General features: G+C 31.7%; 1 protein-coding gene across 21 annotated transcripts; it reads left to right on the top strand.

Moving 5' to 3' along the window:
• The first annotated feature begins 4,782 nt into the window (after positions 1-4,782).
• Positions 4,783-15,070, top strand: LOC110667441 (uncharacterized). Of its 21 annotated transcripts, none has more exons than XM_058132284.1 (18): positions 4,783-5,234; positions 5,835-7,156; positions 7,279-7,457; positions 8,030-8,226; positions 8,373-8,441; positions 8,624-8,696; positions 9,370-9,526; positions 9,624-9,915; positions 10,004-10,118; positions 10,213-10,376; positions 10,701-10,775; positions 10,888-11,068; positions 11,212-11,301; positions 11,711-11,775; positions 12,223-12,270; positions 12,383-12,411; positions 14,737-14,779; positions 14,921-15,070. In XM_058132284.1, coding segments are annotated over exons 1-14 (3,234 nt in total). In that variant the 5' UTR covers positions 4,783-4,916; the 3' UTR covers positions 11,713-11,775; positions 12,223-12,270; positions 12,383-12,411; positions 14,737-14,779; positions 14,921-15,070. The 21 variants fall into 21 exon arrangements, with proteins under 21 accessions (XP_057988267.1, XP_057988266.1, XP_057988276.1 ...); XM_058132283.1 differs by having other exon boundaries at positions 14,932-15,070; XM_058132293.1 differs by having other exon boundaries at positions 12,393-12,411.
• Positions 15,071-15,334: the final 264 nt, after the last annotated feature.

Here is a 15,334-nt window from a genome sequence, read left to right on the forward strand (position 1 = left end):
TTTTATCAAAGGAGTGAAATAAAAAAAAAAATTAAAAAAGAGTGCGTTTAAATTTAATTATAAGTGAAATGTGTAAATATAGGATGCTAATTATAATAATGTTTTGAGGGTCTGGACGCTATTATAAATAGTGTCTAAATTTTAAAAATTAAATGGAAAGCTGAACGCTTAGTTACAGTAGCGTTTAGCTTTCATTTTAATTTTTTAATTATTTTATTTTATATTTTAAACATAATATAAATATTATTTTAATAAATAATATTATATATTATAATATTTTTATTATAAAAAATCATTTTTTAATTTAAAATCAAATTAAATAAAAATTGAAATATAAAAATTTATTAAAATAAAATAATTAAAAAATTTAAAAAAAGTGGACGTTACATATAGTTTTAATTTTAAAATTTAAATTATTTTATTTTTTATTTTAAATAAAATATAAATATTATTTTAATAAAAAATTATAATAATTAATATTATATATTATAATATTTTTATTAAAAAAATTATTTTTAACTTAAAATCAAATTAAATAAAAATAAATAAAAATTAAAATATAAAAATTTATTAAAATAAAATAATTTAAAAAATAAAAAAATTATACCTTACTATAAGCAGCGATAAATTTTTATAATAAAAATATTACAATATTTTTATTAAAATTATATTTATATTTTATTTAAAATATAATATAAAATAAAATAATTAAAAAATTAAATTTAAAATTAGATGCTACTTATAGTAGCTTCTACTTTTTTTTTAATTTTTTAATTATTTTATTTTAATAAAATTTTATATTTTAATTTTAAATTAGAAAATTAATTTTTATAATAAAAATATTATAATATATAATATTATTTATTATTATATTTTTATTAAAATAATATTTATATTTTATTTAAAATATAAAATAAAATAATTAAAAATTTAAAATTAAGTAGCGTCCATTTTTTTAAATTTTTAATTATTTTATTTTAATAAATTTTTATATTTTAATTTTTATTTAATTTGATTTTAAATTAAAAAATATTTTTTTATAATAAAAATATTATAATATATAATATTATTTATTAAAATAATATTTATATTCTGTTTAAAATATAAAATAAAATAATTAAAAATTAAAATGAAAGCCGGACGCTACTCTTTTAATTTTTAAAATCTGGACGCTATTTATACCCTCAAAACGTTATTATAATTAACATTTCGCCTCTATTTCTTCTACCTCAATAAAATTCACACACTTTTAGTAATTAAATTCAAACTTATATTTTTTGATATTTTTTTTTATTTCACCCCTTTGGTAAAAAACCCAATTCTTTCCCTGTGACTGTGTGGTTGATGAACTAACCTAAAAAATGAAGTTAGGGATAGTGAGCCAAACATGACCAACAAAACACCCTTTTTAAGTCTAAGTATAATCAGATTCTAAAATGAAAGCTAAGAATTTCCAGCTCACAATCCAAAATTAGAGATATCAGTTGGTGTCTGATCCTTCAAATTCTCAAAACTTCAAATTCCTGTTTCATCCTGTAGAGATAGAGACGCAGATATTGCTAAGCAGGAATGCAGAATAGTTATCTGCGGGAGATTTACATCCACAGATGTGGAATGAAGTTGAGAAAGAAGATGAACATCAGGGTGGAAATATTGGAAATCCAGGAAATGGGTAGTAGTGAGTAGTGACGGAAATCAAAATTAAAGGCCAATGGTCTCTGGCTTACCCCTCTCACAGGTGCTTGTGATTTGTGGCAGGACAGAGATTAAATAAAAATTATTATAATGTGCAGATCTATTTTGGTCAAATGTAGCAGAAGAATGTACAAAAATCAACCCTTCATTACAAGGAATTTGGTCTTGTCAAAATTTTCAGATTGCCAATCTGCTAGAAGAATTAAAAAAATACAAGGTTTCTGAGAGAAATTATGGATGTTTCTTCTCTTATACTAGAGTAACTAAAATTTGGAGAGTTTAAGGTGAATTATTTTTAACTCATGAAGTACTATATAATTAATCAGTTTCTAATTCTCCTTTAATTGCATTTATTTGATTTTACTTTTTATAGTTCTATATTTATCAATGTTTTCTTATTGCTAATTATCTCTCTTGTTTGGCCATATGTATCTCACAGTAACTTTTAATGAAGTTAGTATTATGCCGTTGAGAGCGTCTCCTCTTATATGAACTTTTTATTATAAAAAAAATTTACTCAATGTATGTGAAGATTTTTAAGTTTCTTAATTTTTCAAGAGAAAATTAGGAACTCATTATTAATATATTTTAATTTTTATTTATTTTGAACATTTATAAAATTTGTAATAAAATTCTACCTAATGAAATTCAAAATAAATTTGGGCTATCCATTGGGTAAGTAAATTTGGCTGTGGCTCATAGCCATATGGTGCGTGTGAAGAATCGATTAAAATCCATTAATAGCTCGCACCGGTTTATTTCTGTTTTTAGAGGGCCCGTCTATTTTCTCTGCTGATAAAGTGGCAGTTCCCTGCCTCTTTGGGCGGGGGACAAGACAACTCTTCTTTCTTCGCTCCGACGTGAGCTTATTTCTCCTTATCTCCTAGCGGAGCTTGTATATAGCTTTTGGTATTATGTTGTTGCCGTTCTTGCAAGTAAAGAGTTTATTTGAGAGGGATTACAAGTTAAAGCCTGTAAGTTTGCTGTTGTTGGTCCAGATATGTTTTTGAATATTGTAGGTCATCAGCGTGAATGTTTGTTGTTGATGAATGAGAGCAAGAGTATGGGAGCAGGATGGTGATACTTTGTTGGGGCATGAGCCGATATTTAAACAGCCAACAAAAAGGTGCAACTGAGATGCCAAAGAGCTTTGCTACCACCACCCTTTGCTGAGACTGACTTGACGATCCATTACTCCTTTGTTTCCAACTGTTGCCTAGAATGGTGTTGGGTTTTGGGGGTCCTCGCTTAGTCTCAAACGGATTGCATGTCACCGTTAGGAAGAGTCTTCCTGGTTTTGAGCTTTTTGGGTTGTTGAATGCCATCTTCAGCGGTGTGTCTCGGAGAAATCGAGTGTAGCTGCTTCCTTTGCTTGGAAGGACATGGTATCGGAGCAATCACTTAATAGGGCTTGAACGTTACGGCCTTGGGCCAAAAAAAGTTTAAAAAATATATATATTTTTTGTGTTCATATATATATATATATCAGTTTTTATTTAAAATATGTTTGTTTAATTTTTAATATTTAATTAAAATTTAGAAAACATTTTAAATTGTGTTTTACTATTTTTCCATAGAAAAATATTATGTTTTCCAACTATTTTCTAAATATAAAACTATACTTTTTTATAATCAAAATTATACTATAAGTTTTAATAATTAAAATTAAATAATTATTAACTTTTTAAATTAAAAATTATTATATATATATATATATTTTTCTCTTTGTGTCATATTTGACAGTAAAATTTTCTTTGTATACTAAATGATAATGTTGTTCAGTTGGTTTAAATGCTCCATCGACGTTTCAACACATATTCTTTTCACCATTGTGTGTTTCTAAGATAATAGCACCTCAATGCGTGTCACTGATATCAATTTGTAGGGATTTATTGCCAATGCTACAAATTTTGAGAGGTGACGGATTCTGAGTTATTGAATTTATTTGAAATGATTTCAATTAAAATTTATTTAGAAAAGGAATTTTATTATTTAATATAACATGATTTAAGATATATAATTCAATTTAATTTTATATAGTTTATGTTTAATATGGTTTTATGATTAAAATTTATTTATCATCACTTTTAAATTATTTTAATAATAAATTATAAAATTATAATATTCTCTTATGTCAAAAATTTTTTTATAATTAATAAATATATATATATATATATATAAGGTTTATTTAACACCATAAATAATATTTGTTGCCTAAGTGTGATATGTTATAAAAAGTATAAAAGCCAAGGAAGAAAGAGAGAAAAGTAGGATAGAGAAAAGAGAGAGAGGAAGAAAAAATTAGAAGAGATAAAGAGGGGAAAAAAAGAGATGAGAGAGCTTTGAGATATAACTTTTTTATTAAAATCTAAATTTAATTAGTATTATCAAAATTTAAATATTACAAAATTTAGTTAAAATTTATAATATATTACTTTAAATCGATCTAAATTTAATTATGATAATTAAATTTAATTATGATAATCAAACAATAAATAAATTTATTTATCTTGTTATATTTTAATTAAAATTTTATATTAAAATAAATTAAAAAATATTTATTTATTAATAATTTATATTTTAAAAGTTTAATAATTATATAAAATATTTTAATTTTAATTATTTAAAATATAATACATAAAAATTTATAATCATTTTTTAAAAAATATATATTATATTTAATTAATTATTTATATAAATATAATTAATTAATGAGTAATTATAATACATCATAAACTTCTTAAGTTTAATTAAATGTTATTCAAATTCATTCAATAAAATTTGATCAAATTAAATATCTAAAAAATATTTGATTCACTGTAATTCTTAAGAGTGTGTTTATAAACAATATATTTACATTTTAACGAAAAATATTAAATTAATTTTTAAATTCACTTCAAATTCTCTAAAATTTAACGAGAATGTACGTAATATATAAAAAATTTTATAGTAAATTACAGGATGAACTTTATTTATGAAAAAATGGTGTGTTCATTGCGCGTGCATTTTTGTCAACTAACCCATATGTAAGTATATTTTATGAAAAAAGAAAAACTTAAAAAAAAAAAAAAATCTTAAATTTAAAAAAGTGAAATCGAACACACCCAACAATTTGCCTAATTTGATAATCCCAACCAAATAGCTGCTATTTCTTCCAACTGCTGGACGGAAGGAAAAAGCTCTGAAACAAAACCCTAACCCTCGATTCGCCGTAACAACCAATGGCCAGCGACACCTATCCCTCCAGCCGCAAGCAGCGCCGATTGCCCCCAGACGATGAAGCGGAGAAGTCCTCGAAGCGACACAAACACCGACACCATCACCATCACCGCTCCCACCGAAGCAAGAAGCACGGTGAGGAAAGTAAACATACTGGCGATGAAACTACTTCTTCTCCTCCGATGAATCCTGTTGCTGCTAATGATAATAGGCTTGATGATGACGTGGAGGAAGGCGAGATTTTGGAGGAAGAGGGTTCTGGTGGTGTTACTGTAAGGGCCATCGAATTATGCGAGGAAAAAATTGATTCCCAAAATCTGGTATGTTGTATTAGTCCTTATGTATTTCAATTGTTTGCCTCAATTGTTTTTAGATTGTTTTCGGCTTTCTGTTTGGTCCCTGAGAAAATTGGGGAAAGAAATTTGGAATGATGAATTTTATAGATACGATTTGAACGATTGCAAAAAGCTCGCTTTGGCTCAGAAAGCCGTTCTTTTGGCTGGCAGCCAAGAATTATAAAAATTTTTCAGTTTTTAAATGAGAACTTTTCTTACTTCTATCTTAAGAACTTAGTTTTCTCAGTGGCCAAACGGATGCTCATGGTAGTGTTGTAATTTTTATGGATTGTATGATGATTTTTTTGTTTGGTGAGAGCTTGTTAGAGTATGTTCCATACACATATGTAAGAACCTGCTTGCACTACACACGAACATGAGTGAATTGCAAAAAGAATGAAGTTCCTCCTAGGCGTTTCAATGGAGAACTGGTGGCTTATTGTTGATTTGTAAGAGCTAGTTACAAGTTTTTTCTATTTCATTTCTGCATGTTAATTAATTTTCATTTATTAATTTACTTATTAAGTTGTGTATATCATGCCTTTGCAAATTCATGTCCCTTAATTTTCTTCCATTGTATTACAGGGAGTACATGCTGACAATAGTGGCAATGCTTTAACTAATTCTTACAATGCTAACAAGTTTGACAGTAAGGTTAATTTGCCCAAAGATCCTAGAGCTGAGGTTCAAGATGAATTAGTTTATAGAGATAAGCTTGCGGTTCATACCAATGGAGATATGGGTCATGAATATCACACAGCAGGCAAGAAACGGCATGCAGAGTCTGGTTCTTCTAAAGGAAGTCACAAGCAAAAGAATTACCGTGATGCTGATACACCTGAGGGTGCTGAAAGCAAATTAGGTGATTGGGGGAATTCATCATCTTCTGAAAGTGGGAGGGATAAAAACAAGACTATGACAGGCTCAGCATCTCATGATAGGTACTATGATGAGGAAATTCCTAGGAGAAGATCATTGTCACATGATTTTGCTAGGGAGAGATCTCGTTTCCACAGCATAGTACAAGAGGAGGTTCTTTTGAAGAGAGGGCAACACAATGGAAGGGCTGAAATTTTTTCTGATGATGAAAGAATGTCTAGACGTGATAGGGACCTGAAGCATGTTAGTAAAGATTTAGAAAGGGAGCACAGTACCAGTTACAGCAGAAGTCTAGGAGGTGGGGACAGGCATAGAAGCAGGGATGCATGTGGCAGAGAGGTGACCAGGGAGAAGGACAACTGGGAATGGAGAAGGGATCAGGTACGAGAGAGAAGCACGGACAGGGATCAGAGAAGAGAGAAAGATGGAGAGAGGAGGAGAGACAGGGATCTGAGAAGAGAGATGGAACAGGACAGGAGTAGGGACAAGTATGTGAGTAGAGATAAGGAAAGGGAGAGGAGCAGGGACAGTGATATAAGAAGAGAGAAGGAAAGGGAGAGGAGCTGGGACAGGGATGTGAGAAGAGAGGAGGAAAGGGAGAGGAGCAGGGACTGGGATATGAGAAGAGAGATTGAAAGGGAGAGGAGCAAGGACAGAGAGATGGACAGGGATCGGAGAAGAGAGAGGCAACGAGAGAGGAGCTTGGAAAGGGAGGTGGAGAGGGATAGGAGGAGGGATATGGAGGAGGATCTGGGCAAGAAAAGGCAGAAAGAAAGAGATAAAAGCAAAGATAAAGATGTTACTAGGTCTAGTGAGAGACACAGAGATCAGGAAAGAGAGAGGAAGAAGGATAGCGATACGTATAGGGAGAGGGACAGAGTTAGGGGCCAAGATTGGGAGAGTGAAAGGGAGAGGGAAAGGCGTAGCAATAGAAATAGGGACAAAGCCAGTGACATTAAGAGTGATTCGACAAAGGGCTATAATTCTCATGGTGATTCTTTAGAAGGTGACCGATACAAACTCAGAAGGTATTCTTCATTGGTGGATGTTTGTTTATTTTACTTCATTTTTTATTTTGGAATAATTCTTTTTTGTGGTGTGCCTTTTGCTATGACTTCATTGTTTATTTATTTATTTTTAATTGCTTTAGAGATGAAGAAGAACAGGATGATTTTGAAGAAAGGATTAATTTAAAACTAGCTGAACAGGAGGAAGATCTTGATAGTGTAAAGGAGGAGAGTAGAAAACGCAGGCAAGCTATTCTTGAAAAATATAGGAATCAGCAATCACAGCAGAAAAATGAGGCTCAATCAGAGGATGCTGAAAAAGGTGTGTTTAAAGCTTTATTGCATGTTATTGTGGGATCTGTTCTATTTTATCTTTTTTGTTAATGCTTTATATTGGAAATCAGGATCCATTATGCATGGTTGCGATTTGTGATGTAGGTCTGGCCTTCTGCCAAGGAGGCTTCTTAGTTGAAGCTTCACTTTGTAATTTGGCTTTTTATGAGAAATGCTTGATTAAGAAGTGTGATTTTTCAGAATTTATGTTCCATGGCATGCAAAAGTTGTAACAGATCCTGTAATTTTGCAACTTAAAAGCTGAATATTTGTTTTCACATTTTTTATTTGGACCTAGCGTATACTTTAAAATGTTAGAATTAGTACTGACAAAAAGAAAAAGTCATTGGTAGTCTCTGTTACTTGAGTATTGTTGTAATTCTGCTATATGAGATGGAAATCATGCAATAAAAAGCATGGCATATTACTGACTTATTATTGAGATGAGCAGCACTAGGCAAAAACCAGGATTACTATGCTAACTGCTTTTAATGTTTTCCTCTATTTTGTTTTCACTTGTGTGCTTTCTGCTTATGTTTTCTTACCTTCTGTGTGGAGCAGATGTTGAACCTGCACAACTTCGTGTCCAATCTTTGCCAGCTTCTAATTTTGTTCCAGAAACTCTTGATACTAGGATTGATGGTGATATCTATGTTGCCGAGCCATCATTTTCTGTAGGCAAGTCGCCTCCACAAAATGGAACACGGGCATCTGAGAGGACTTCTGGTGCTGTGGGTCTTGGAGAGGGTACTCCTAAGGTGTCTTGTTATCTCAAAACCACTTCTAAAGATTATGGATGAGTAATATGGGCTGAGCAGAACATATACTTTTTATTATGAAAACCATACTGAAATTAGGCTCAGATGTATTTTGAATGTGATTCTTATTTTATCAATTTGGGCAGAGCGAGAGGTCAGATGAAAAATATTGTGATGACATATTTGGCGAGACACCAACTGGAGTTCATAAATTGGTAAGATTAATATAATAACTAAATGCATCTTATTAATCTGCCAACCATCTCTTACACTTGTTCAGTTACTTTTGTATCTGTTTCAGCTTGGGATATAACAGTAAATTCAATAGCTGCCCCTCCCCCTTTTTAAAGATTCATAGGTAAATATGCTAAAGTGTTGTGCGTACATTCTTATACAGGGCAAAGGAGATGGTTTACCAATTATGCGGAATGGTCTTCATGACAACTGGGATGACTCTGATGGGTATTATGGTATGTATGTGAATATACGGAGGCTTCTTTTTTAATTTACCTTTCTTTGTTCCATTTTGTTCCTCATAAAGTGGCTAAAATACTTTAATTCTATTTGGTATTAGGGCCTAAAGCCAAAAAATATGCAATTCCTACATCTAGAAATTTGTAGAATGTCGTATTTCTTTTAATCTATTTGTACCTGAATATGCTTTTTAGATTTTTTTTATTCTGTTCCTATCCATTTATTTAGTTATTTGTTTATTTGTTTTGTTTTGAATTACTGCCTGGCAGTGGTGGTTTTCTGAAGTAAACTAGAAAGAGAAGTTGCTTATGTTTCTGAATTTGGTTCTTTGATGCTAATTGCATTTAGTTTTTGTATGGATATCGTAGGAGAAGAGATGCTGTCTATTAGGTCACTAATTCTTCAAAAGAAAAGAAGTGCTGAAGTTAAGACTGAGAATTTTTTAACCTGAAGTTCTGTATTGGGAAATTAGGCTTCCTTTCGCATCATAGTTTAATTGATAGTACCAGTTACTATGGATTTTCCCCCCTGTAATTTGTCCAAAAGAAAATCATTTATAGATCTTCGAAGCAGTTTGTGCAGTAGGTTGTTCTTTGAATTAATCTATTGCTGATGTTTTCAAGTGTTTATTTTACTTATTACTGATTTGATTGTTGTTTTTCTACACAGGCTACCGATTTGGTGAAATACTTGATGGTCGGTATGAAATTGTGGCTGCTCATGGAAAAGGTGTCTTTTCCACAGTAATTCGTGCGAAGGATTTAAAGGCTGGTGTTGGTGAACCTGAAGAAGTGGCTATAAAAATCATTCGTAATAATGAAACAATGTGAGAAATCTTGCTTTAATAATAATAATTATTATTATTTTCCATGTTTTCCCTTTTCTACAGTTGACCAACCTTGTTCTATACTTTTATGATGTAGGCAAAGAGCTGGTCAGTCAGAGGTTAAGATATTAAATAAACTAGCAGATCTAGATCAAGAGAACAAGCGCCATTGTGTTCGATTCCTTTCGAGTTTCAAGTACAGAAATCATCTTTGTTTAGTTTTTGAATCTCTTCATATGAACCTTCGTGAGGTTTTAAAAAAGTTTGGTCGCAATATCGGCCTTAAACTAACTGCTGTGAGGGCGTATGCAAAGCAGCTTTTTATTGCACTGAAGCATCTTAAGAACTGTGGTGTTCTTCATTGTGATATAAAGCCTGATAACATGCTGGTATGTCTATAGTTTTCCACGTTTGCGATTCTCCTTCAGTTAATTTATGAATTCTCAACTCACTGTCCCCCCCTTTTTTTTTTTTCAGGTAAATGAGGCAAAAAATGTGTTGAAGCTTTGTGATTTTGGTAATGCCATGTTTTCTGGTAAAAATGAAATTACACCATACCTTGTGAGCCGCTTTTATCGTGCTCCGGAAGTCAGTAAGTTTTAGCCTTGTGCTGTTATATGGGATATACTTTCTTGTAGTTGGATGAATTGCAATTATATCTTACTTTTGGAGTACTTCTGTTTCAGTTCTTGGCTTGCCTTATGATCATCCAATGGATATGTGGTCTGTTGGATGCTGCTTGTATGAGCTTTATACTGGTAAAGTTCTTTTTCCTGGTCCTACAAATAATGACATGTTGCGACTTCACATGGAACTGAAAGGCTCTTTTCCAAAGAAGATGCTTAAGAAGGTGGGATCTCTCTCTCTCTCTCTCTCTCTCTCTCTCTCTCCCCTGTAATAATTGTCCATAGCAGTTACTGAAATCTCCAAACTGTCTTCCATGGTGTTTGAGTTAATTTCTTGGCTCTAGGCTCCCTGATATCTGGATCATTGGATGTGTGGTTTGGGTGATTTGTTGCCCTCCAGTCTTTTATAATGTATTTTTCCCTCCCTCTTCTTGCCTTCTCACTCATTGCAAGACTGTTAAGATTGGTGTGACTGGTCTGTGTCTACATTCTTGAATATCACATTCTTTCTTGCACTGATGTTGTTTTATTTTTACTTCTTTTTGCAGGGTGCATTTGTTGACCAGCATTTTGATCAGGATTTGCATTTTCATGCTACAGAGGAGGATCCTGTTACTAAAAGGGTAGGCTTTGTGCATGGATCTTTCATCATCCATTGATCTACTTTTCTCAACATTTGAATCCTTTATCATGGTTTTCTTTCGTGTTGATTGAGATTGAGTTCTGTTTTCACAGACTGTAAAGAGGATGATTCTAAATATAAAGCCAAAAGATATTGGATCAATTGTTACGAGTTCTCCTGGAGACGATCTGAAGATGTTGGCCAATTTTAGAGATCTTCTGGATAAAATTTTTGTATTGGATCCTGAGAAGAGGATGACAGTTCATCAAGCACAACTTCATCCATTCATCACTGGCAAGTGAACCATGTTGCTGATTTTCTGACACCAGAATTGCTGTTGCGCTAGATATTAATATATTATGACTTCATATTCAGTTATCTAATCATTGGGCATTGTGTCTTTATCTTCTATTTGCTGGCCTATGAGCTTTGGACAGTTGTAGCCGTCTTTGAAGTCAGAAGTGGTGATGTTTGGTCAGGAGTACTCTTAACTGGCGGTTCTTTCAGGGGAATGTACTGTTTCTATTGTAAGACAACTTGCCAAAGGCGTTTTCCTCCTCTTGTAACCATTCTTAGTCATGGGCATTTTCAAAATTTATCATGGTGGTTATTATTTCCCCTGCCATAATTTTATTTGTATCTTGTACATGGTTCCTGCAATTGAATTATGGGAAATCAATAAGGAAGAAATATTTGGGATTTCTATGGTCAAGTACAATCATATTTGTTTTTGTGACCATTTGCTGAAGCTGGCAAGGTGGATCTTGTTTTTCTGTTATTTTTATTTTTGTGGTTCTGCAGTTCTTGCATTTTTTTTTTTAATTAGATATAACTATTTTGGACTTGCAATGCCATCTCTCCTTTTTATATTTTGCAATCTATTTTATTTTGGAGTTTCCATCTGTACTGAGGGATCTAATTCAATTTTTCATTCAGGATATCACCCCTTGCTTTGAGGCAACCCTCCAGTGCTTAAATGCTTAAAAGGCACCCAGGAGAAGGTACCTTGGTTTCTTTACTGGGAGCTTGTTGAAACACCCAAAAGTATCATGTTATTTTGCAAAATATTTGCTCTTAAATGGAATTTTACGAGTTAATGCTTTCTATGTGCTTGAGAATAGTTTCTCATGCTGCTTTTTAAGTGTTTGGGTATGTTTCCTTCAGAATGGTTCCTTGGATTTTGTGTACATTGTGGTATGTTTTTTATGTGTTGTGCATTGTGGTTGTGCTTTGCAAAGGAAATGTCCTAGCGCAAGTACTCTTATTGAATTGGTTCCATTACCACAATTGACACCTGTTCACTCTACTCAAATGTGTATGTGTATGATGTACATTCATGTCTTTTGTGTGGTTGATATCAGTTTTTCTATGCTGTAGTTGATAGTCTGATCTGCGCCTATAGGCTAATGATTTTCTATATGTCTGATATATGGACTACTATTTTGGAGGCAAATGCTACTGAGATATGCTGCTTCAACTTTAAAGTGAAAGTATGTGTAAGTAATTCAATTTCTAACTTGATTGCTGTTGCTCTCTCTTAATGGCTTACGCTGAAGTGGACAGCATTCTGTTGGAAATACTAATGTATTGATGTCTCCCTTTTCTTAGGGCATTGTAGTCATCCCTTTGCAAGGCTTGTAAGTATCTGCAATCTTCTTATGGATTGCAAGTTTACATAAGCTTCTTCTTCTTTTTATTTTTTTATTTTATTTTTTTTATTTTTGATATGATATATGGTTTTGATGTTATTTTTTGTCAACCTCTTTTTTTGCCATGGTATCATGTGTAAATACTGCATGAGATTCATGTATCATATCTTTTATGTGTCATATTATTTTATATCAGTTGTGTCTATGATACAAAAACGAGGTATATCACTGGACATTCTATGCCATGAAGCATAAGGTTGGTGGATGAGATGTTATTCTTTACCCTGGAAAAACGTATTTGAAGAACTGAAAAAAATCATGAGAATCTCTTGGAAGCCTAAAGAGTGCTTTATGTTATTTAGTGTTTGTTGCTGAAACTTGTTTTGTTGGCTGGAAGGTGCTGTATCTGAAGGCTTGTGCTCAATGTTACAACCCTAGGGCTGACAGTCTCGTAAAAGCAGCTTTAGCTGAAAGCCAAACTTATATGAACCTCATGCTTGACAGAGTCTAGCACTCCAACCGAACTGTTCTGAGTTTGAAGCCCTAAAATGCAATCTTCTAGGGCTTGAACTCTAGGTCTCTGTAGAATTTCCATTTTTAAATTATGTATGCTTTAGGAGGTGGAGTGGATCCCTAATTTGCCCATGCTTAGCTTATATGAGTCTCATATAATCTCTTTAGTGCACATACTAAAATCATAACGACAATGTCGAGCAAAGGCTAATAAGGCATATCATATGATTGTAACACTAATTAATATAATTACCCAAATCAATGTAATCAAAAGACTAAGATGGTTGTAAAATGCATCATAATTTGTAGTTTCCTGTCATTAGGGTTAAAAAGTTTTTCCCCCCTTCTCTAGCCTTGAAGTATTGTCTAATTAATCAATTTTGCCACAACTCGTTGATTTAGCTTGCTTAGGTATATTTTGTAGTATGTCTTTGTAAACTGAACAATTTTGTTATGTAATCACCCACTTGATTATGGTCACTAGTTGAGCCTAGCTCGCATAGGTTTCTGGTAGTTTTGCTTTGTAAATTAATGAGTAAAAACAAATGTTTAATAATAATAATAATAATAGTAGTAATAATATGATGGAATACGATAAAATGATATAATATAATTTAATCTCTTTTTTTACCCTTGGGGTGGCGTTTGGTACAAGGCTAACAACAAATAATTATTGCTTAACTTTTAACTCCTCATTAATGTTGTTTGGATACTTAAAGAGATTAGTTAACTTTTCATTTCATTAATGCTTATACTTCAGGGGTTAAATGTTAGCCTTGGTACGAGGTTAGCGGAGAGTAATTATTAACCTAATTAACTCCCTGAAAAGGTTATAAATATTAATGAGGTAAAAAGTTAACATAGTCCCTTTAAGTATCTAAACAACATTAATGAGCGGTTAAAAATTAGAAGGGTAATAATTGCTCCTTTTTAATATCGTACCAAACGCCCCCTAAAGATTAGAACTTACAAAGGTAACATTTAACTCCTGATTTTTTAACTTTCTATCAAACACATTCTTATTGATAAGAAATGGGGATTAAATAGTTGCACTCTGTTTGCTTAGGCTTTTCCTATTAAATATTGCCAGTTTAGCTATATGCAACAATTATTTGTTCAAAAATTGAAATGTTACATAAAGTCTTAAATGAGGACATCAAGTTTCCAAAGATAGCTGCATGTACGTCTCTCCAAGATGCTGAGATTGTGTGTGATCCTATTTTTATTATTATGGTGGTGATGATCAGTAGTTTATTGCATCATATGATCTCCTTTTATTAGAAGCAATGAGCCTTAGCTCATGGTGCTAGAGTATGTATCTAGGGTTGTGAAGTTCTGAGTGTGAACTTAAAGTCAAAAAATTGAAACACTTCTTTTATGAGAAGCAGAACATGGAAGGATATAAAAAGGATGCTATCTTTAGGTTGTGGTTTTGCTGAGGAATTCAATTCTCTTAAAAACTCAAGGATATAATTTGTTGTACTTGAAGATGTTTGTTAACCCTTCTATCCAAAAGTATTGAAATTGATGATGATTTACCCAGTATCTAACCAACTAACTTCAGGATGCATTCAAAATTCTCATGCATCTTTTCTTAAGCATGCATTCAAAATTCTCATGTATTTTTTCTCTCATATTTAAGTCAGTGCTGCAGATGTGTATTCCTAAATTGAGATGGGTAGGGATTTGATTTCTTCCAGAATTTTTTTTTTCTAAAAAAAAAAAAGGAATAAACTTTTCAGTGTATCAAATTTCCTGGACTCAGAATATTGATAACCTATTGTTGTACAAATATTGCAGTTGCTTCATGATACTAGTGCATCAATATACTTGGCAGTTACAAGTGAGTGATTTTCATGAATAGCATTTACATTATTTATACCTGCTTTTCTGATTAATAATCTTTTTTTTTTCTCCCTCGATTAGTGCTCTATGTATATTTTATTTATTTATTATTTGATTGACTTGATGGTTGCTATTCGAGGCTTTATAAAGGCAACATTTTGTGAAAACAGGCGACTAAGTAATGACGATGTAAATTTTTATACTGGAGTTTGTATTGATTGTTATGTTTGGCATCTTAATATCTGCAACTTCAAATGACAGTGAATTGAATTTACTGTTTTCGTTCCAAGTGGAGTTGCATTATCTAGATAAGCTACTCAATTTTTTATTGAGGTCCAAATAAGTTTAATTTAATTTTTGTGCTTAATAAATTCAGAACTTTGCATTTTTTAAGTTCAAATTAATCTTAACATAATAAAATATTTTTTAATCATAAAATATTATTTTCTGTAATTTTCAAAATATTAAAAGTTATTTACTATTTTTTATCAAAATAAATATTAAAAAAATAAAAATAAATTTGAAGAACACTAGGGACACTAAGAAGACAACC

Source organism: Hevea brasiliensis, chromosome 13 (assembly GCF_030052815.1).
Source record: "Hevea brasiliensis isolate MT/VB/25A 57/8 chromosome 13, ASM3005281v1, whole genome shotgun sequence".
NCBI lineage: Eukaryota > Viridiplantae > Streptophyta > Magnoliopsida > Malpighiales > Euphorbiaceae > Hevea > Hevea brasiliensis.